This window comes from Mustela putorius, unplaced genomic scaffold (genome assembly GCF_011764305.1).
Source record: "Mustela putorius furo isolate JIRA1106 unplaced genomic scaffold, ASM1176430v1.1 tig00000407_pilon_pilon_pilon, whole genome shotgun sequence".
In the NCBI taxonomy this organism is placed as follows: domain Eukaryota; kingdom Metazoa; phylum Chordata; class Mammalia; order Carnivora; family Mustelidae; genus Mustela; species Mustela putorius.
The window spans coordinates 14,252,013-14,274,730 of record NW_025421373.1 but is presented as its reverse complement, the minus strand read 5'-3'; the positions used below and the strand labels follow the sequence as shown (position 1 = coordinate 14,274,730).

At 36.8% G+C, this 22,718-nt stretch overlaps 1 protein-coding gene across 3 annotated transcripts in view; it reads right to left on the bottom strand.

The window, feature by feature from the left end:
* Window positions 1-1,026: 1,026 nt before the first annotated feature.
* The window catches only part of RIMOC1 (RAB7A interacting MON1-CCZ1 complex subunit 1), a 42,042-nt gene continuing 20,350 nt past the window's right edge, over window positions 1,027-22,718 (bottom strand). For all 3 annotated transcript variants that reach the window (XM_045079513.1, XM_045079515.1, XM_045079514.1), the window contains 5 exons: window positions 18,729-18,835; window positions 16,040-16,183; window positions 12,445-12,576; window positions 11,451-11,565; window positions 1,027-5,443 (listed from right to left, as the gene is read on the bottom strand). In XM_045079513.1, the coding sequence (XP_044935448.1) occupies window positions 5,157-5,443; window positions 11,451-11,565; window positions 12,445-12,576; window positions 16,040-16,183; window positions 18,729-18,835 (785 nt within the window). In that variant the 3' untranslated portion in view covers window positions 1,027-5,156. The remainder of the gene's footprint in view (window positions 5,444-11,450; window positions 11,566-12,444; window positions 12,577-16,039; window positions 16,184-18,728; window positions 18,836-22,718) is intronic.

Here is a 22,718-nt window from a genome sequence, read left to right as displayed (position 1 = left end):
TACATCTCTTTCACACACTGTCCCTTCACATATATTAAGCCGAATGCTTAATGCTTAATAATGAACACAATACTTATGGGCTTGAATTTATACTTCAAAAGTAAATATCTGGGGATCTCAATGTCAAATAACAGAAATTCAGTGAAGCCTGACAACTGAGGTTCTATGAGATCTGAATTTAAAGTTTCGTTATCTTCCTTGCATGCTCTTGCTAATGGCCAATAACTAATTCAATTGCAAGCTTACTTCTGTGAGGCTGGCCAGACAAGAGAAAGAATCATGAATTGATTAATCATATGGCATTTCTTCTCCCTCTCTAGGAGGACGAAAGAACTAGCACAAGAAAAAGTTTTAATTCAAGTATGAAGTATGAAATGATTCTTAGCTTTACAAAGAAATGTGAACACTTACAAAGGTATGGGTTGTAATTTTTTTATCATGAAAAATTTTAAAACATGTATAGGAGAATTAATAATGTAATGGAATCCCATGTATCCATTAGCTGATTCAAGTTACCAATTTATGAGTCTTGCTCCATCACCATTCTACCTAATACTTAACACATCCACATTATCACTCAATTATTCTGGCTGATGAGTATTATATTTTTCAGCATGATTAGCTGATATATAGAACTAGACTTAAGTTAAATAGTAACTATTTTGAGCTCTTAGATGTGCTAAGCATCCTAAGAATTAATCCAAGCACTAAGCAGTATGAACGTTAACTCATTTAATCTTCAATAACCTGTGAGGTAGGTACTATTATTATTCCTTTGTTAAATAATAGGATATTAAGAACAGAAAAGATAAATAACTTATGTGGAGTCACATAACTAGGAAATAACAGGGCTAGTAATCAACCTCAAATCTCTGGTTCCAGAGGCCATATTCCTAACCGCTATACTACCTTGTCTGAAAGTTATTAGAACCATAAGAAATAATATTCAGATGTCAATGTAAACTGACACAAAGTTTTCATTCTGACACAACACTCAGATATAAAAGAAAATGAACAAGATAGAAATATTGGAATATGGTTTTATTAAAAAAAATTTTTATTTGCTCCAAAACATTTGGAAATCTCCACTAGAAGTAGGAAAACAAAAAACAGCAAAGAACATCAGCATGAATACATAACAAATACTTTAATTGCAGATACACTGAATGTATTTTAATATAATACTTCCAATAACATACTATCTCATACTGTGTCAAAAATAATACAAGGAAGTGACACTAGAGAACTACAGAATCCTGGATTCTGTTGCAGATAAGGTATCCTATTAGAGCCAGGAACAGAATCCTGAAAGATGGCAAGAGAAAAGTGACACGTAATCCAAAACTAGCATGCCATCCAGTTGTGGGCTTTTAAAAATGCCATTAAAATAAATCTGCGAATTACCTTTAGACACATTTCCCACATTAATGAACATCATAGAATCCACAGAGTGAGTGTAAAAGTTGGAATGTAATTTTATTGCAGGCTTTTAGCCATAACTCTCACCTCACTCTACTGTATATAAAGGTATGAGGGAAAGTCTTGTCATGATTTACACCTTAATCAACATCACACAACTCAACAGTAGCCAGAAACCGTATAAATGCCACAAAGCAGACAGGCCTTTAAGTTTCAAAACCTACTTATTATCATCATCATCCTAATTTGCACTGGGAAAGAACCACACAAATTTAAGGACTATGCAAAAATCCTTTAACAGAGTTTAAGTTTTTGTAACCATCAGAGAACTCAAAATGTAGAGAAACCCCCAGTGTAATAAACAGTGTAATAAACACAATAAGGCCTTTAGGTTGTCACTCACTCATGAGTAAAGCCCACACTGGAGAAAACACCTTAAATGTAATCAAAGTAAAAAGGTCTTAAGGAATGACTTATTCCTTAATTCTGTATCAGAAAAAACCTTTATGAATGTACTGGATGGCAAGGTATTTAACCAAAGGGTCAGAATTCGACACCACCAATGCTGAAGTACACAGGTGCCTTCCCAACCACCTTAAATAATATAGTACTACTTTCCAGATTGTAACAAGCCCTATACCCTGCTTTATTTATAGTGTTAACCACTTAATACACTATAAGTTTATTTTGTTAAATGTGTTAACTTCCTCCATTAGAATATAAACTCCAAAAAATTGGTGTTTTACAAAGCTATATCATCAATACCTAAGATGAAACCTGGCATGTAGTAGGCACATAATAATTAGTGATGAGGAAGTTATACTGCTTTCCTTATGCAGAGTATCTGTTATCTTGAAGATACTTCATTCTAAATGAAATAGAATTTACTTAGGCTTTAACATATAAAAAAATCTGTTGTTCCTTGTTTTGTAATACACCACAGTTAAGAGCATTTGTAACTGCTATGGTCTACAAATTATTCTCCAATTGTTGGGGGATGGAAAAGTACAAAAAGCACCCAGTAGCACCCTCAGAACTATACCAATCAGTGAGGAACCCAAGTGGTTCACAAAGGTCACGAAGGAAAAATGGAAATTTCCATTTCTGAAGAGAAAGTTATGGTTTTCTCAAGTTCTAAATCTATACAATACTTGACTCCCTTGAGGAGTAATTCCTTATTTGCCTTGTCAACCACTGGTATAAAGGGCATGGCAGTTTGGAATCCAATAGCAGCAACCCTTTTGTGCAATGTTCGGCACTTATGAACCATGTCTCTTATTAATTAAAAAAAAAAATACTAAGGGCCTACCATTCATTAAGCACAATGTATAATTTTTTTTTTTTTTTTAAATACAGAGTTCACCAACTCATAAAGAACTATAAAGCAGTGTTACCTGTTTAATTAACAATTGACCATGATGCTCCAAAAAGAGTCAGGGAGGGTGGTCTGTGGTTCTTAAAATCACACTAAAAATGATGTAAATCTTTATACTTAGAAAACACAAAGGCATTTTTATAGTGAAACTTGTTGAAAAGCAACGTTAAATAAAAATCTTAGTTGCATAAGATTAAGCGAAAAGATGGGGCAGAGACAGGGAGACATTTTCCTTATACCAAGATGCTCTATCAGAATGTTCATATTTATCAAAAAAGAGCCTGGTTATTAATGTTTGAGGACTAGAACTGGACTAGGACGTGATTACACAGGATACATTACAGAGATAAAACAGGGAATGTGGACAGAAACTAGATTATGGCATTCCTTATTGCCCTGCACTGTGAAAGATCAAAACCACCAAAAACATGAACCAAAAAAGATTTTAGATAAAGACGAGGGTTAGTTATTTGGACATACTGAATTTAAAATTATCTAAGTGAAGACATTTAATAGGCAGTTAGAAAGAAGGCTCAGAGAGCAGAAGCTGGGATTCAAGTTGCAAGTCTAGAAGTAAGCTTAACATTACAGGTGTCAGAAGCAGCCATGGCTATGAATGACATCACCTAAGAGTAAGTTTAAAAAAGAGAGAGAGAGAGAAAGGAAAAGGGGGAGAAGAGGGATAAAGAGAAAAAGGACAGACCTCCAGGGGAAGAGTAATACCTAAAAGGTAGGCAGAAAAAAAAAGAAGCCCCAGGGGAAATGAGGAAAGGCAGAGACTGGCTTTCAACAGCGTGCAGGCAATCTCTTTTCTTCTAAAAATGGGGAAAATGAGTAGGGCAAAGCCAAGAAATAGAAGTTTATGTCCTCATAGTCTTAAATTTCTGTAAGATAGGACCAAGAGCCATATGCTATGGGAGAGGATGGGACAGAGGACCTCATGAGGAAAGGGAGAGGTTTCGATTAGTCACCATGGTAGGAGAGGAGCCACACCAGAAACCAACAGAAGGCTTGTACTGAGGGCTCTCCTAAAGTCGAAGCTGAGATACTTATAGGGATTACACTTTCAATGGCTGCATGTATTTCACATGGGATGCAGCATTCCAGAAAAGGTGGGTGACAGGATTAATTCAACACTGACACTTGCAGAATGGTCAGACTGAAGGACAAGGGGACAGTGGACTTGAAGGGACTGTGAAGAGTACTTCATCTGGTATCCCATATTAGGCTGAGGCTGGATAGGGAAGGAAGAAAATCTCAAAGGGGCTGATGGTTTAGGAGAAGGAAGAACAGTCAAGAAAAAGGGGCTGTGAAGAAGCTAAAGAGATAGAGTAGAAATAAAGGAGAAAGAAAAATCAGTAAAAATGAGGAAGTGAAAAGCTGGAAAGATATGAATTATCATCAATTACTGAAATTTAAGGATTTCAGAAAGAAAAACTCAGGATGGTGATATTCATTCAAGGTGTAGCCATGGGAGTTAAGTTCCTGGAATGTGATGAAGTCACTGGAACAGAAGTCAAGGATATCAGCAAATTATTAGATCATCCCAAGATGACAATAGGAGTTGAGGTAGACAATAAGCAAGATAGCAAGTTAGGTTCTCTGGCCTTTATCACTCATCTCTACTATTAAAGACAAAAATATTAAAATTTCAATACCTATGAAAAGGGGCACTCTAAACACAAACAAGTTAATGATGGACTAACCTAACTTGATTTCATCTTCATTACTCATTTGATAAACCATCCATTTTCTTTTAAATAAAATTGGAAAATCACTTGAAAATTTTTACTTAATGCCCAATAGCATAAAAATTGTAAATGCCATGAGTAGTGGTAAAACAAAAAATGAAACATTTCTTTTGTAGCATCTGTCATTATTTATATATTCTGGAAATGGAGTCTGAATACTAGTCATAATTTTTTATTTTGCCAATCTTTACGTCTTTAGAATATATCTAAAGCGATAAGTTGACTTGATTTTAATCTCTGAAGCACAGCAAACTTCAAGACAGATTTAAAAATAATCTGAAGATATTTGAAATGGTCAATTTATGTCACAAAAAAGCTAATAATTAAAACTTATAAAGCTAAACTCTAATCCTACTTATTATTAGTTATAGAACATCTGCAGTTCAGGCTGAGTTAGAATAACATACATGCCATCTTAAACATTAAAGAATCGTTCTTTCATAGATTTAAAAATATATAATGAAAAATGGTGATGGCATTAAAAATAGGTAACCACGCTGGGTATCTTTATGTAGTGTAACATTCTTAAACAGTGTCAATATGTCTTCTTTTCTGAAACTTTTCCATTTCATGGGTTGTTTTGTTTTCCTCTTGGAAAAGGAATAGATAACTTACTGGTTAGTGTGATGCTGAAAAAAGTTTAAAATTTGTTTTGCATTTGTTGTATTCCATTCTTGCTCTTTCAGGGGTCCTTCACACACAAATACATACTTTTTCAAAATTTTTTCTCCTACTTCTCGGAAATCCAGAGGTTCTTTTTGTGTTGTGTAGCTTGCTCCAGAAACACCAGAATCCACTTCGTGATTTTCTGGCTGTTGATCTGCACAATGCTTCAATCCCCAGTAACACATTTCTCCACTGTACATCATAGCCAGCAAATGAATGTCACTAAATATTCCTGGGAAAATCATTTAGGTTGAGAAATTAGAATTTAAATGTTTAAAAAGATAACCTGGCTACTAAACTCTAATCAATTCCTTTTATGTCATTAAGCATTTTTCCTCTTCATTTAACAATTACCCCAGAAAAGCTGAATTATCACTAATACATTCCTTATGTAATTGGCATCTCTATCTCTATTTACTTATAAAAGAGGTCCATCACCTGTACCCTCCAGGGTACTGTCAGAGAATTTTAAAAAAATAATTATTTAGACCATTTGTTCTTAACCTTTAGGGGATTCTCTTTAGGCCCTCTCTGAGAAGCTAATATAATCAATGGAACCTCTCCTGGAATATATGCCCCAAATTCTCCATAAAATTTCAGAGTATTTGGAGACTCCCTAAATCTCATCCATGAAGACAACTTCTTTTTTGGGATATATTCTAGGATCAGCAATACAGTACCAGTCAAGTATTCTACACCTCCTGTATTTCTATAAGAGGCTACAGAAATTATCATACATAAATATAACCCTAGGAGGCCATATAATTCTAAATCATGAAAGATGTTAAATTACATCCAAGATACTTTATATTCCCCAGGAAAAAGGAATACAATGTAGGGTTGCCATCAAGAATTAAAAGCATTCTTATTATGAAATAAAGTTATATAATTAAATATTTATGGCACACTAAGTATATTAATTTGGTAGACATATAGACCTAGAATCAAAAGATTTGGGTATAAATTATGGACTATGATTTTGGAAAACTTTGAGCCTAGGTTTGCAAATCTGAAAAAACCCTTATTTTATGGAGTTGTCTTAAGGAATACATAAATAAAAATATATAAAAGAGTTTTAGAAACCAAAAAATGCTATTAAGATACATTAACTTCTCGAAGCAGCTATAATACAAATAAATGATTTACTCTAACGTATGATTAGAAAAGTTTACCTCACATCAATGAGTATCATAATCTCAGCTGCTCACCTAATATGGCTCATCAGAAATGACTATGATGGTACCAGAGATATACAAATAGAAGAAATATCCAACATTCAAATCTATCATAGTCTCTATTGTCTTGAATCTACTGCAAGCTTTTTAGTCTCAGAATTTGTCCCTACAGTTATCCCCTTCACTTCACCTCAAATTGAGGTTCTAGTACCACCAAGAGAAAAACAGGGTTAGCAGGAGAGATGACTTGTTAAACCATAAATAAAAGAAATAGTCACTTAAGAGTAGAATCTGAGGCCTACGTTCATGAAAATGATAGGCTACTCTCCATTAATTATGCTTTCTATGAATAAAGCATTATATACATATTGTAAACGTGCTATGTACTATGTTTAAGTATAAACATTTATTATTGTAAATGATACATAGATATTAATAAATATAACCATTTCTTTTCACTATTCCTTTAGTTAAAAGATCATAAACCTCAGAGAGGAAGCATTAGATGTTATTCAGAATTATATTTTGTATCAGTTATGGCATTTTGTTGAATGCATGTTGTTTTTATTTTTGTGATCCTATACCTTGTCTAATTCCTCCTAAAAAGAATGGTAGAGGGGAGTAAAAAGATAGAAACAAAAATGGAGGGATGGATGAACTTTAAAGCAGGCTAGAGCTTTGGGAGGACGAACAGAGGTATGTCTCACAAAGTGAAGCCGCTTGGGAATGGTGAGAGGAGTTGTCTGCCTAGGGGACATATGGGATCCAATTTGCGCCCAAGTTAAGCCTCATTCTTTCTTTTCTTTTCTTTCTTTCTTTTTTTTTTTTTTTAAAGATTTTATGTATTTATTTGACAGAGAGAAATTACAAGTAGATGGAGAAGCAGGCAGAGAGAGAGAGAGGGAAGCAGGCTCCCTGCTGAGAAGAGAGCCCCATGCGGGACTCGATCCCAGGACCTTGAGATCATGACCTGAGCCGAAGGCAGCGGCTTAACCCACTGAGCCACCCAGGCGCCCCAGCCTCATTCTTTCTATTAACAAGAAGTGACTGCTGAACAGGGTACACAGGTACCCCGTGAAAAAATGTTACTAGAGAGAATGGCTATATGCTGAAGTGTTTTTCTCAAACTTGAGCCTACATTAGGATTACCTGGACACGCTAACATGTTGATTGCTGCACCCCCAACTCTAGAGCTTCAGATTCGAGTATAGGGTTGAGCCTGAGAATGTGCATTTTTCACAAAGTCGTAGCATTTATGATGATTTTGATCCAGAGACTATGCTAAGCTACTGCTGTTATGTAGAAGAGATGAACAATGTAAATTAGGTACTTTCTCCCTTTCAACTTCCCCAAGGATTCCACTACTCTGTAGCTGTAGAGTTTTTGTTCCTATGAACTTTCCTTCATATTTTTTTTTTAAGATTTTGTTTATTTGACAGAGAGAGATCAGAAATAGGCAGAGAGGCAGGCAGAGAGAGAGGGAGGGAAGCAGGCTCCCTGCTGAGCAGAGAGCCCTATGTGGGACTCGATCCCAGGATCCTGAGATCATGACCTGAGCCAAAGGCGAGGCTTAACCCACTCAATATTTTTTCTCTTAATGCTCTGCATGGTTTTCAATAAAACATTCCACTTTGCATTATGCAAGTCAGTGCACTTGGTAAAACACATGTGATAATGGAGGATGCAGGTAGGGAAGAGGAGAATAACCCATGAAGTGAGAATGGGGGCAGAAAGACTTCTATAGGAAGGAAAAAAAAAAAGGTAGCTAGGTTGATATCCACTAGGAAGAGTGATGTCTAAAATCTGGCGCATCCTATTATGGAAGCTTCCTTTTTTAAAAAAAAAAAGATGTTATTTATTTATTTGACAGGAAGAGATCACAAGTAGGCAGAGAGGCAGGCAGAGAGAGAGAGAGGTGGAAGCAGGCTCCCTGCCTGCTGAGCAAAGAGCCCGTGACCCTGGGGTCATGACCTGAGTTGAGGCAGAGGCTTTAACCCACTGAGGCACCCAGGCCGATTATGGGAGGTTCTTAAAAACAAATTCTCACACTCCATATATTGAACTGACCCTGCAGGGGGTATATAGAAATCTGTTAATTTTTAAAAAGCTACCAGGCAATTAGTAATGCTAGTTCAGAGCTGCTTCTTTCGGGGATCTAAAATCCCAATTTCTGGGTTAAGCTACGAGCCAAAATGCTGCTGAGAAGGCTCCAGGGAGGTCCTCAATGGTATGAAAAAGGTCAGAAACCAAGGGTGTGCCAAGCTCAGGAGTACTTGATTTAATCCCTTGACTCCAGAGTTATTCTGACAAGGCTATTTCTACAAGGGCCCACAGAAAAGTAAGGCTCAGAAATGACATAAAGAGGATTACTGAAGGGGTGCCTGGGTGGCTCAGAGGTTTGAGCCTCTGCCTTCGGCTCAGGTCATGATCCCAGGGTCTTGGGATCGAGCCCCGAATCAGGCGCTCTGCTCAGCAGGGAGCCTGCTTCCTCCTCTCTCTCTGCCTGCCTCTCTGCCTACTTGTGATCTCTGTCTGTCAAATAAATAAATAAAACCTTTAAAAAAAAAAAAAAGAGGATTACTGAAGACTTTATTTGGTAATTTTTAAAAGCTGAAAATTTAATGGCATAATAAGTAATGTTCAGAGGACAAAATAATTATCTTATCTTGGAAAAAGAAATAACAATCATACTAAGTATTCAGTGCTTTGAGTTTTACCCAAAGTTGGGTAAATTATCATTAAGATCTGGCCACAAAAATATTTTGGTAATTCATATAAACTTTTTAAATTAATATTAAGGATTATTCAGAATTATGCTTCCCCCTCTCTACTGGGGTTTCAGGAGTAATTCAGCCTGTGAAAGACAGGCTTGCTAGCTTCTAACCTACATCTTGAAAAAGAAGTAGGGAAAAGCAAACTGCTTTAGATAACAGCAAGAAGCTAACACCAGAAGAGGACCGAGCCCTATGGCAAAAGTGCTAGGGAACAGATATGTTTTCTTTCTTCCTGGAAAGACTCTTGATTCTTCTGTTGAAGAATCAGTGGAAGCTAGGGGCTAGTGCAATCCAATTACGAGTTAAGAGAAAACACCAGTGGGACGCCTGGGTGGCTCAGTTGGTTGGACGACTGCCTTTGGCTCAGGTCATGATCTCGGGGTCCCGAGATGGAGTCCCGCATCGGGCTCCCAGCTCCACGGAGAGTCTGCTTCTCCCTCTGACCTTCTCCTCGCTCATGCTCTCTCTTACTGCCTCTCTCTCAATAAATAAATAAAAATGTTTAAAAAAAAAAAACAAAACAGAGAAGACACCAGTACCAAAAATATCCTAGAGAAAATTCCAGGCCATAAGAGTATCCTACCCTATGACTAGAAATGGGAGAATAAGGGAAATTGGTGATCTTCTTACTTTCTTTCATTTTAAATAGGCTTTGGTGCCAATTCTGCTGTTTCTCTTCTATCAATCCATGTGGGTGGGTAAGATTTTAGAAGGCCATTGCCAATGCAGCTAATCATTGTACTAGTTATCTGAAAGAAGTACTTCCTACAAATATGTCAAAACCCCCATGTTTGTCAAAATAGCATGCCCACTGGAATGGCACTTGGTATTCACAATTTTTAGGACAAATTACTTGCCTGAATTAAGTGAAATAACTTTCAGTAGCCAGTCGTATGTTAATGATACTTAAATCATGCTGTTTTTTCTAAACTATGTTTTCAATGGAAAAGCCTATACAAGCTAACAAAGAAAAATATTTAAAAATATACTTATAAAATTAAACTATAGAATTTTCCCTAAGTTTTCTTCTTCTTCCCCCTATTTGATATTTCCCCATCATGATTTCAGATGGAAGTATAAAAGACAATTTGCGCATATAATGGAATGTTATTCACCAGGTATGTGACCTTTAGCAGATCATCTGGCTTATTAGGACCTCAGTTCCTCCATTTATAAAAAGATGGTAAAAATAAGTGGTTCTTCCCTCTCACACCTCAGTCTAAAACCCAAGTGATGAATGAGAGCATCACTTGGGTTTGCAAGGCTTTCACGTTATCTTATTTAATCTTCACAGTACTTTGAATTTGTTTAAGAATACATAGCAAGGAAAAGAGCTGGAATATAAACCTTAACATTTTTAAGTGCATAGATATTTATGACAGGAATTAACAGTTGCCACCCTATACTCATTCCTCCCTTCTTTCTCAGTTAAGAGATAATTTTATTTGGGATGGCAGTGTATCAGGTAAAGGGCTATCCAGCACATCCCAGGTTCCCTTGTACGTGTATGAAGTCATGTGATTAAATTCTTGCCAGTGAAATGCAGGTGGAAGTTTAAGTGTCAGAAACTTCTAAGAAGGTTGCTCTTTTAGTCTTCGCTGAAAGAAACATCCTTTTGCCATTCTATGGACTGAAACATAGGTGAGGTGAAAGGAGCTCTAGCATGGCATCTGAGTGGCTCAGTCAGTTAAGCATCTGCCTTCAGCTCAGGTCATGATCCCAGGGTCCTGGGATTGAGTCCTGTGTCTGGCTCCTTGCTCACTGGGGAGCCCGCTTCTCCCTTTCTGTCTCCTGGCTGTTGTTCTCACTCTTTATCTCAAATAAATAAAATCTTTAAAAATAAAGAAAAAGAGAAAGAAAGGAGCCCCAAGAGCACCCTGAGACACTGAAAATGCAGTATCCTCAATGGGAAGTCTTGCTGTACAACTCTGGGAAGCGTTTACATGGTAGTCTATCTACATACAGTGTCTCCCTCTTTGAGGCCATAAGCTGTAGTTCTGAAGATGATGGAGGAAAAAGGTAGGAACCTGATGATGCCATAACCAGCTCCAGACCATTTTTATGTGACAGGGCAACATGATATATAATCCTCCCAGAATTGCTAGAAAGAGATTAGCAGTAGTTTTCTGTATTATAGGAGAAGATATTTAAATTTTTTAAAGGCCCTTTTATTATTTTTTGGTGTATAATGTAACCTGAAATTCATTTAAATCAGAGTTAAGTCTAATAAATTTCTTAAGATTTTTTAAAAACCTTCAAAACAGAAAACTTCAAAAAGAGAGCACATTACCTTCACTCAGTAATTTAGCTGTGTCTAAGTCTTGGAAAGAAACTCCTTCATTTAACTGGACAGGACACCGATAATTTAACATCTGTAGCAAGTAACTGATTCCATCAATAAGGTACTAAATGAAAGTCAAAGTCAAAGAATTACAAGTATTACATGTAGAACTGTAGAAATTTCAAATGCTAATTTTCCCCATTCTTTACTCAAGAGAAAATTGGCTAAGATGTAGACCTATCTTATGGTTATTGTATTACAATGGTAGAAGGACCCACTACCCCAAACACTTTTATAAATGTAACCTTCCAAATGCTCCAATTAGCAAAAAACCACGGAGAAAAAAAAATTAACTAAGAACACATGATTCAGTAATATTCTTGCCAAAATGTTATCAGGGGAAAAAAAGGATAAAGATAATAAAGATGAGTTCAATAACAATTTATTAAAATATGTATGCACTTATAATTTAGAAAGATTATAATCAAACTTTTGTATCAAGTGTGACCTCTCACTTCCAGGCCCACATAAACCATGTGTACAATTAACTCAAGTTAGTCTTCCTAGTGATACTTAACACTAAGATTTACTGATTCAGTCAGAAAAGCCAAGATGAATCAGAGGGCTACAGTATTCTAGCAGCAGGGTCACGGTGGTTCTTTAGGAGTGATCTGCTGACAGAGAGGTTCACAACCAAGTTTGTTTCCTTCAGGCCAAAAATATGCTTAGAAATTAATACAGACTGTCTAGCTTGTATTTTAAAAAATAAAAATTCAAAACTTTAAAAAAGCACATAGAATTTCCCAGTTTGCAAGGCTTTCACATTATCTTATTTACTCTTCACAGTAACTCCAATTTGTTTAAGAATACATAGCTAGCAAGTAAAAGAGCTGGAATATAAACCCAGACTACTGACTCCAACCACTTTTCTTAATACATCAAGGACAGCTTTTGAAACCTATAAATGTTAATGATCAAAAATGTATAAGAAATGCCCTTTTACCTTTTTAAGCAAATTGGATTTTCTTGTGAGCCACTCCCTCCTTTTGGTCAGAGAATGACAATACATATAGAGTAGGGCTCCCCGTCTCCAAGAGAGACATTCCAGGAGTTCATCCCCAAGCAAATCACAGGGCTGAAACAACAAAGACATAGCTAAAAAAAGAAACCTTGCATTGTAAAAATCAAAATTAATTTCAAAATATTGAGCAATTCAGACAACTATCATTTCACAAAATTTGCCCTTTACTTAGTTACTTATATATGAATGCCTTACTTTGAATTAGAAGTATAGAAATCTATTGCTACATGAAAATTAAAATAACTATTCCTATTTACCTTTTTTTTTACAAAATAAATGTTTCAGTATGTTAGTAGCTAATTCTAATATATCTAAAATAAAAATTTTTCATAATCTAATTAAAAAGATAACTTTCACTCAATAAGTGGTGTGGGAAAACTGGATAGCTACATGCAAAAGAATGAAAATGGGCTACTTTCTTACATGATAAGCAAAAATATGGGTCACAAATCTCAATGTAAGACCTGAAACCATAAAACTCCTAGAAGAAAACACAGGCAGTAATTTCTTTGATATTGGCCTTAGCAAACTTTTCTAGGTATGTCTCCAGGGGCAAGGGAAACAAAAGCAAAATTAAACATAAAAGAAAGAATAAAGGAAGAAAGAAAGAAAGAGAAAACACCAAAATAAAAAGCTTCTGCATAGCAAAGGAAACCATGAGCAAAATTAAAATGTAACCTACTGAATGGGAGAAGATAATGTACAAATGATATATCCAGTAAGGTGTTAATATCCAAAACATTAAAGAATGTATATAACTGGGGCGCCTGGCTGGCTGAGTGGGTTAAAGCCTCTGCCTTAGGCTCAGGTCATGATCCCAGGGTCCTGGGATCGAGTCCCACATGGTGCTCTCTGCTCAGCAGGGAGCTTGCTTCCTCCTCTCTCTCTGCCTGCTTCTCTGCCTACTTGTGATCTGTGCCTGTCAAATAAATAAATAAAATCTTAAAAAAAAAAAAAGAACATATACAACTTAACACACACACACACACACACACAAAACAAATCATCTGACCAAAGAGTGAAGAGAGGACCTGAGCAGATATTTTTCAAAAGAAGACATACAGAGACGGCGAAAGGGCACATGAAGATGCTCAACATCACTAACCATCAGGGAAATGCAAATCAAAACAACGAGATATCACCTTGTACCTATCAGAATGGCTAGAATCAAAAAGACAAGAAATAACAAGTGGGGGCGCCTGGGTGGCTCAGTGGGTTAAAGCCTCTGCCTTTGGCTCAGGTCATGATCCCAGCGTCCTGGGATCCAGCTCTGCACTGGGCTACTGGGCTTTCTGCTCGAGAGGGAGCCTGCCTCCTCCTCTCTCTCTGCCTACTTGTGATTTCTGTCAAATAAATAAATAAAATCTTTAAAAAAAGAAAAGAAAAATAACAAGTGTTGGTAAGGATGTGGAGAAAAAGGAATCATCATACACTGTAGGTGGCAATATAAATCAGTGCAGCCACTGTAGAAAACATATGGAGGTTCCTCAAAATAAAAACAGAACTACCATCTGATCCACTGATGGATCCACTAGTATGTAATTCCATTAGTGCGTATTTACCCAAAGCAAAGACTAACTTGAAAAAAAAAATACACAAACTCCTATGTTTATTATAGCATGATTTACAATAGCCAAGATATGGAAGCAATCCAAATGTCCATCTATAGATAAATGGGTAAAGATGTGGTGTATATATACAAAGGATTATTATTCAACCATAAAAAAGAATGAGATCTTGCCATTTTTGACAACATGGGCAGACTCAGTATCATGCTAAGTGAAATAAGTCAGACAGAGAAAGACAAATACCATATGATTTCACTAACATGTGAAATCTAAAACAAAACAAAACAAATGAAAAAAACAAACAAAAAGCAGAATCAGACTCAACTACAGAGAACAAAATGATGGTTGCCAGAGGGATGGGCAAAATGGGTGAAGGTGAGTACAGGCTTCCAGTTATGGAATGAGTTAAGTCACAGGGGAAAAAGGTACAATGGTACTGAAATAGCCTTGTAAGATGTAGCTACACTTATGAGCATAGCATAACATACAGAGCTGTCGAATCACTATCTTGTACACTTGAAACTAATGTGACATTGTATGTCAACAAGATCTCAATAAAAAATAATTTTAAAAAAGGGTAACTTTTCAGAAATATGTTAGCTGAAACAAGATCACACTTATCTGTACAACTGCTAGAATAAAATAATGAAGATATATAAAAAAACAGTTTTAATAAATTGAACCTTTTAGTGATGCCTGGGTGGCTCAGTGCATTAAGCATCTGCCTCCTGCTCAGGTCACGATCCCTGCGTCCTGGGATGGAGTTCCACATCCCGCTTAGCCAGGAGCCTGCTTGTCCCTCTGCCTCTGCCCCTCCTCTCTCCACTCTTGCTCCCTCACATGTGCACACACTCTTTCTCTCTCTCTCAAATAAATAAAATCTTTTTTTTTTTTAAGATTTTATTTATTTATTTGACAGAGACCACAAGTAGGCAGAGAGAGAAAGAGAGAGAGAGAGAGAAGCAGGCTCCCTGCTGAGCAGAGAGCCCAATGCGGGACTCGGTCCCAGAACCCTGAGATCATGACCTGAGCCGAAGACAGCGGCTTAACCCACTGAGCCACCCAGGTGCCCTCAAATAAATAAAATCTTAAACAAATACATAAGCAAGGCTATTTCCTGAGTTAAGATTTCTAAAATGAGGTTGTTGTGATTTCATTCTTTATTCCTATTAAAAAAAAATAAATCAACCAAACTTTTACTATGATGTATCATTTAAAATTTGGGATTATGTTTTTCCACAGTTAGCATCCCCCAATAAACACATAGAGGGAAAAAAAATATATCCTAGGTAAAGAGAGCCAGCAGGCAGTTAAAGAATTATTTGCTTAAAAAAGTAGCAGGGTCTAGAGATAAAAATCTTGGAATCATCTAAACAGGACACTAAAAAGCATGTGAACAAGTTATGAAGCAAAGACAGAACAGAGAGGATCAGAGATGAGGAAGATATCCTTGGCAAGGGCCTATCCTTCCAGGATGGCAGAGAGGGGCGATGCCTGGGAAAGAATAAGAGCAAGGCCCTGAGACATGAAGAGGAGCCTGCAGGACCTCAAACGGATGGTGTAATCAAAGGGAAGGAAAGCAGCAAATGTCCAGGGGGATGAGAACTGTAAAAAGGACATAAGAGATGTGGTAATTAGATCACTGGGGACTTTAGGGAAAACAGTACCTGCAAAAGTAAAGGGAACAGAAACAGCAAATATCTGTGTTTGGAAAATCATCAGGCACCATCAATTACAACACAATTCCATCATGCAAATATTCTGAAACATATATGTGATACTTTGTTATGACGCTGGTCTGAAGTGTTAAACTCTCATATATCACTCCTTTAATCTTAATTTAAAATAGAGACAAACACACATTCCAGAGGAAAAACTACAGATTCTGAAGAGCAATACAGCAAGAATCAGCACCATTTCAGTATAATTTATAGGACTGCAAAACTTACTTTTGGATGCATATTATTTTCTTTAACTAAAATTTCTGGTTCTGAAAGAAAACTGATCAGCTCTTTTACTTTCTGTGAAGAATCTTCAGGAAAATCTTCATCTACTAGTTTGTTCTCCTCAAAATATGTCATGTCCAAGATTGCCTGAAATAAAAGGGAAAAAAAAGAATATTCATAAAAAATGAGTAATTCGTACAGTTTAACCTTATATATACAGATGCTTTATTAGACAGTTAAATCTTCAGCACAATATTTAAATTTGAAAAGTTGGAAAAAATGTCTAAAAAATGTTATCCGTATATGTAAAGAATCTATAAATATATAGAACAATATAATCTGAGATGCACTTTATAGGAAACTTCATAGGTATTTTACTAAAATACTGAATTAATGATCTTGCTTCTCTCAAAAAAATAAGTAAATAAAATGGACACTTTGGATAAGCTAATCACATATAATTATGAAAAATAAAATTATTATGCTCTTTGCAATTTACACATAATACTTCTTGAACATTTTCTTAATGCTTGCTATATCAATTTAAGGTCAATAGCTCTAGTTTTACATATTTAATCTTCAAAGGATTTGCTTCCTCAAGTGCGGAACCAGCATTTGGGTGATATGTATCCTACCACCCAATAAAGGCAGCATTATCACCAACATTATGCAATTTAAACACCAAATCCCTAGCATTCCTAAATACAGGGATGCTCTGTTCAAGTACCTTAAAACTAACCAACCCTTTCTCTTTTTTTAATTTATTAGACCAAGACTAAGGAAACTGAGTTCTACCACTAATCACCTAACTAACCCAGGACAAGACTATTTTCTTTTGTTGTTAAAATGAAGAAATTGCTTTTCAAAGCTCCTTGCTTTGAGGATAAAATAAATTAACATCTGTAAAGCACATAGAACTAGCACACAGGATTACTTAATTGCTAAGTGTTCTTGTTTGGAAGGCTTAATCCACAAAGGGCAAGATCATTATCTTATGGATAATTACCTGTTGATTCAGAACCAAAATTAGGGTCCAAGGAAGCCTAGAGAATTTAAATCTATATCTCTAGGCCTTTCATCTTATCTTTAGGAGTAAATTAAAACATTTAGGGTCACTTGGCTGGCTCAGTCAGTAGAACATGTGACACTTGTCTCAGGGTCATGAGTTTAAAGCCCCATGTTGGGCATGGAGCCTACAAAAAAAAATAAATAATAAATAAAATGTTGAGAACTCTCCCACGTGAAAGACATGAAACAAGCACTGAGTCTTCCAAAGGGAAAGTAAGCCAGGCAAAGCTCTGACAAATAACAGCGGGCCTTTGAGGTTTTTGAGTCCAGTTTTTACAGGCTCATTGAACCATGATATCTGAAGGCAGAACCCAGCTTCCTAATAGAAAACAGAGTGCCAGGCACCTAAGTGCTACACGTGTGTACTTGGGAAGCTTATCCAAATTTAGTTCCTATAACCACTTCATCTTTATTATATCTTCGCAATCATGTAAGAGCCTGGGAAACACTCGGTCAACTATAAAGTGCTACAGGAATGTTAGTTACATAATGGAATTATGTTTCTTTTTTTTTTTTTTAAAGATTTTATTTATCTATTTTTTTTAACTGATTTCTTTCTTTTTTTTCTTTTTTTTTTTTTTTAAAAGATTTTATTTATTTATCAGAGAGAGAGAGAGGGGAGAGAGCAAGCACAGGCAGAAAGAATGGCAGGCAGAGGCAGAGGGAGAAGCAGGCTCCCCGCCGAGCAAGGAGCCTGATGTGGAACTCGATTCCAGGACGCTGGGATCATGACCTGAGCCGAAGGCAGCTGCTTAACCAACTGAGCCACCCAGGCGTCCCATAAAGATTTTATTTATCTATTTGACAGACAGAGATCACAAGTAGGCAGAGAGGCAGGCAAAGAGAGAGAGAGGAAAGCAGGCTCCCTGCTGAGCAGAGAGCCCAGGACCCTGGGAACATGACCCGAGCCAAAGGCAGAGGCTTTAACCCACTGAGCCACCCAGGTGCCCCTGGAATTATGTTTCTTAATGTCAGCTTGCCTCAGCAGTGTTTGAAAAAACCAAGAAAATAGGTCTTGTCCATAAAGTGACTGGAATTTTAAAGTAAAAAATGGGGGTGGGGTACAGAAAAATCTTATAGACCTACATGACACCTGCAGGAGAGTTATGTCGAAAATCCTAAGAAAAGATGAATTTCAGGAGGAAAAAAATAATCAGAGATTTGACAGAGATCTTCATTCTTTCCTAATAACCTTCATGAACTTGGAAATTGCATGTATTTGAGTTGGCTTAATTATATATAAAGAGAAGAAATTCTGTGATCTCCAAGATTTTTTTCCCTTAATACATTAGATAATAAATCTTACTTTTTTGTATATCGCCTCAAAGTTTCAAGTCCATATGTTTTATATATATATATAGGTCTTTTTGAGAAAAATTAAACACTTTGTTTTTATTTTAAAGTTATTATTTAGAAGTAATCTCTACACCCAACAGGGTGCTCTAACTTACAACCTCCAGATGAAAAGCTGCATGGTCTACCAACTGAGTCCGCCAGGTGCCCCCCAAGTCAAACACGTTAAATAGAGAATAAACTAGTTTCGCCACATGTAAACTTCAGAGTCAGTCATCTCATATAGGCAATCTTCTCCATAATATGTCAGAAATCACATCTGTTTCAGTACCTGTGTGTAAAGTTCTAGAAGATTTGATGGATTTGAACATTCTTTGTCTTCTCCACACAGAAGTTTCAATTTTTCTAGAGCCGCAGAGGCCCGAATTAGAAAGTGATCTATTAAGAGATAAAAACGTGAAGATTAGTTCATATAGTTTCAAAATGTTAAAGAGAAAAAAAGTGTACCTGAAATGATACTGTGTTATAGCACTGAAGCAGCATGGTATTAATAATATCTTTGTAAAACCTAAGTACTGGGGCGCCTGGGTGGCTTAGTCCTTAAATATCTGTCTTTAGCTCTGGTCATGATCCCAGGTTTCTGGGACTGAGCCCCAAATTGGGCTCCCTCCTTGGCGGGAAGCCTGCTTCTCCCTCTTCCACTCCCCTTGCTTGTGTTCCCTCTCTCACTGTCTCTCTCTTCAAATAAATGGAAAAAAATCTTTAAAAACCCCAAAAAACATGAAATATCATAATGCCTAATCCTTCATAACAAATTTATCATGGTAATTTATTCTGGAGAGCTAGAATGGACTTCTAGATTCAGTTGTCATTTCTTAAATGCAATTTGTATTTTCATTTTCATGATGCTTCTTTTATGATGCTCACACACAATTTTTAAGTAATAAATGTAACTTTTATTGGAATAGTACAAGCAATATACATAAATCTACACAAAGGGCTTCCACTGAACTTGTAATTTCATAAATGAATTTTCTACAACAGGATTAAATCAAATGCCTCACAAAATGTAAGCTGAGCAATTATAACTTTATCCCGTGTCTATGTATTTATATATGTAAATAGCTGTTACAATTAATTAAAATTACATAATCTATCTGCATATTTTATTCCTTTAAAAACCTCGAAATGGAAAAAAATTACCTAATTCTTTCAAAGAAGCAATTGAGTATTCTATTATGTCCTCTAAAAACAATTCACCCTCTCTCTCCTCTACATTGTCCACCTTCTCCCTCTTCTTTAATGTCATATTCCCTTTGCTTCTACGGTTTCACTTTTTCTTATGGATTTTTCCTCCCTAACCTATAAAGTGTCCATACCAAGGTGCTAGGTGTCTACCCTCTGTACCATCTCATGTCAAATTTAGACATGGCCACTATCATGATATTAAAGTCCTTGGGTTTGCCCCTCTGTGCTTCCTTCATGAAATATGAACCCTTTCCAACACTAGCCAATGGACAGAAAATGTAATACTTGGTCCAGGCCCATCTGATTCAGCTTTAGCACTTATACAAATAGCTAAGCTGTTCACTGTTGAAGTAAAGGCACTACCAGCTTTAGTGAAGTCTGCTGGTAATCATACAATGACCTCAAGTTTTCCTAGAAGAGGCCTAATCTGTATCTAAATCAGATTCTGATTGCTTTTTCTTTTTTTTTTTTTAAGATTTTATTTATCTATTTGAGAGAAAGAGTGCGAGAGAAAGAGGGAGAGAAGAGAGAGAGAAAGAGAGAGAGAGAGAGAGAAACTGAACAGGGGCAGAAGGAGAGGGAGCAGCAGACTCCCTGCCAAGCAGGAGCCCGTAGTGGGGCTCATCCTGGGATCATGACCCGAGCCCGAGGCAGACACTAAACTGAGCACCCAGGTGCCCCTCTGATTGCTTTTAAAGTCCACTATTCAGATGAACTGAAAAGTACTTTGTTAGTACTGCCCTCCCTCCAGAGCCCAGAATTAGCATCTATACAACCCCAAAAAAGAAAAACAAAGACTACTGTGAAGTGAAATTATACGGAACATGGCACTCCTTAGAAACGGAGTTGGTGGGCGCCTGGGTGGCTCAGTGGGTTAAGCCGCTGCCTTCGGCTCAGGTCATGATCTCAGGGTCCTCGGATCGAGTCCCGCATCAGGCTCCCAGAGAGCCTGCTTCCTCCTCTCTCTCTCTCTGCCTGCCTCTCTGCCTACTTATGATCTCTCTCTGTCAAATAAATAAATAAAATCTTTAAAAAAAAAAAAAAAAGAAACTGAGTTGGTATTTTCTTTTTAAATTGCAAGATTATTTTAAATGTAAAGACTTGCACTGAATTCAGTAAGCCACTGCTGAAGGAGTAGTTCACATAAACTCTAAGTACAGTGGAGGGGGGATAATGGCTCATATTTTAGCAAACTTTGATAAAATGCAATACTTTCACCAGAACCATTCAGTGAAAGAAACACTTGGCAAGGGACAGACAAGTGATTATTACATAATCCTGAAAAAAAGTCCACCTCATGGCATACCTCCATATAGTAAACACAGCATGTTTGTACAATGAGAAATAAAAAACAAAAATTGACTCAGTAATAAAAAGAGCATTCTTAGATGGAATATGTAGCCACAGTCCAGCTAATCTGATCTGAGGTAGAAAACAGGAACTATCAATCCCTATAACTTAATAAAAATACATAGTTGTTACATTAAAGGGCACATTTTGAGTGAATATTATTTTTGTTGTGTGGAAAAGAATGTCAAGTTCAGGGGCAGCTGAGTGGCTCAGTCCCTTAAGCATCTGCCTTCCATGCAGGTCATGATCCCAGGGTTCTGGGGTCAAGCCCACTGGGTTCCCTGCTCAGTGGGGAGTCTGCTTCTCTTTCTTCCTCTGCCTCTCCCCCTCTGTTCCTGCTTTGTCTCTTGATTTCTCTCTCTTGAATAAATAAAATCTTAAAAAAAAAGAATGCCAACTTCAGTTCAAACATGAAACCACGTTTTAAACTTCATAAAATAAAAAATCTTGCTATTAATACTGATTAATGGCTCATAACATGGATCACTATCATTTTAATTTTAGTAAATTTTCACAACTTTAAAGTGTCCCAACAAGGAGCACCTGACTGGCTTAGTCGGTAGAGCATGCAACTCTTGATCCTATGGTTATAGGTTCGAGCCCCATGTTGTATGTAGAGATTACTTAAAAATAAAATCATTTGGTGCCTGGTTGGCTCAGTGGGTTAAAGCCTCTGCCTTCAGCTCAGGTCATGATTCTAGGGTCCTGAGATCGAGCCCCACATGAGGCTCTCTCCTTAGCAGGGAGCCTGCTTCCCTCTCTTCCTGCCTGCCTCTCTGCCTACTTGTGATCTCTGCCAAATAAATAAAATCTTAAAAATAAAATAAAATAAAATCTTTAAAAATAAAATCTCTGGGCGCCTGGGTGGTTCAGTGGGTTAAGCCGCTGCCTTCGGCTCGGGTCATGATCTCAGGGTTCTGGGATCGAGTCCTGTGTCGGGCTCTCTGCTCAGCAGGGAGCCTGCTTCCCTCTCTCTCTCTCTCTCTCTGCCTGCTTCTCCGTCTACTTGTGATTTCTGTCAAATAAATAAATAAAATCTTAAAAAAATAAAAAAAATTTTAAAAACTTTACAAAAATATAAAGCACTTTACTTTTACTTCCACTGCTCATTCTAGTCTGGATTAAAGAACTCTTCCACGGGAAAATGAAAACGGCTTTCGGGTTCAGTGATAAATGAATAAAAACACTCTTCGATCTCTTTAGCGGGGGTGAGGTGGAGATCACTGTATAGTTTATTTAGAGGTAATCTGGATACACTTTCCGGTAATAGCCACTACAGTCCAAAACTATTCAGATGAACCCTGGGATACCCTTACCAGGTACCAAAAAAGAAATCAGCTTCAGGGTGATCTGTCGGGTTTTTAAGAACATACTCCTGAGAAAAGATAATCCAGCAAATAATCTTCACTGGAACTTGAGCCATTTCATCGTGGGCCCTCCTCAATAAATTCACCAACAATCAACCATCTGGCAAAATGTTTCACTACTATTTTCCTGTGAGTCCAATGACAATGAGTCCACAAAAATTTAAAAACCTACCTGCATAATGGCTCAAAACTCAAAAAGAAAATAATATAGAACCTATAGGAAGCTGAAATGTAATAAAAGAGAATTGGACTTAAGAAAACTAAAAGTCGAAAAAAATAAATTTATAAATAAATAAATAAATAAATAATAATAATAATAAATAACAGTCCAGGTAATTCTCTAAGCCAGTCTGTCC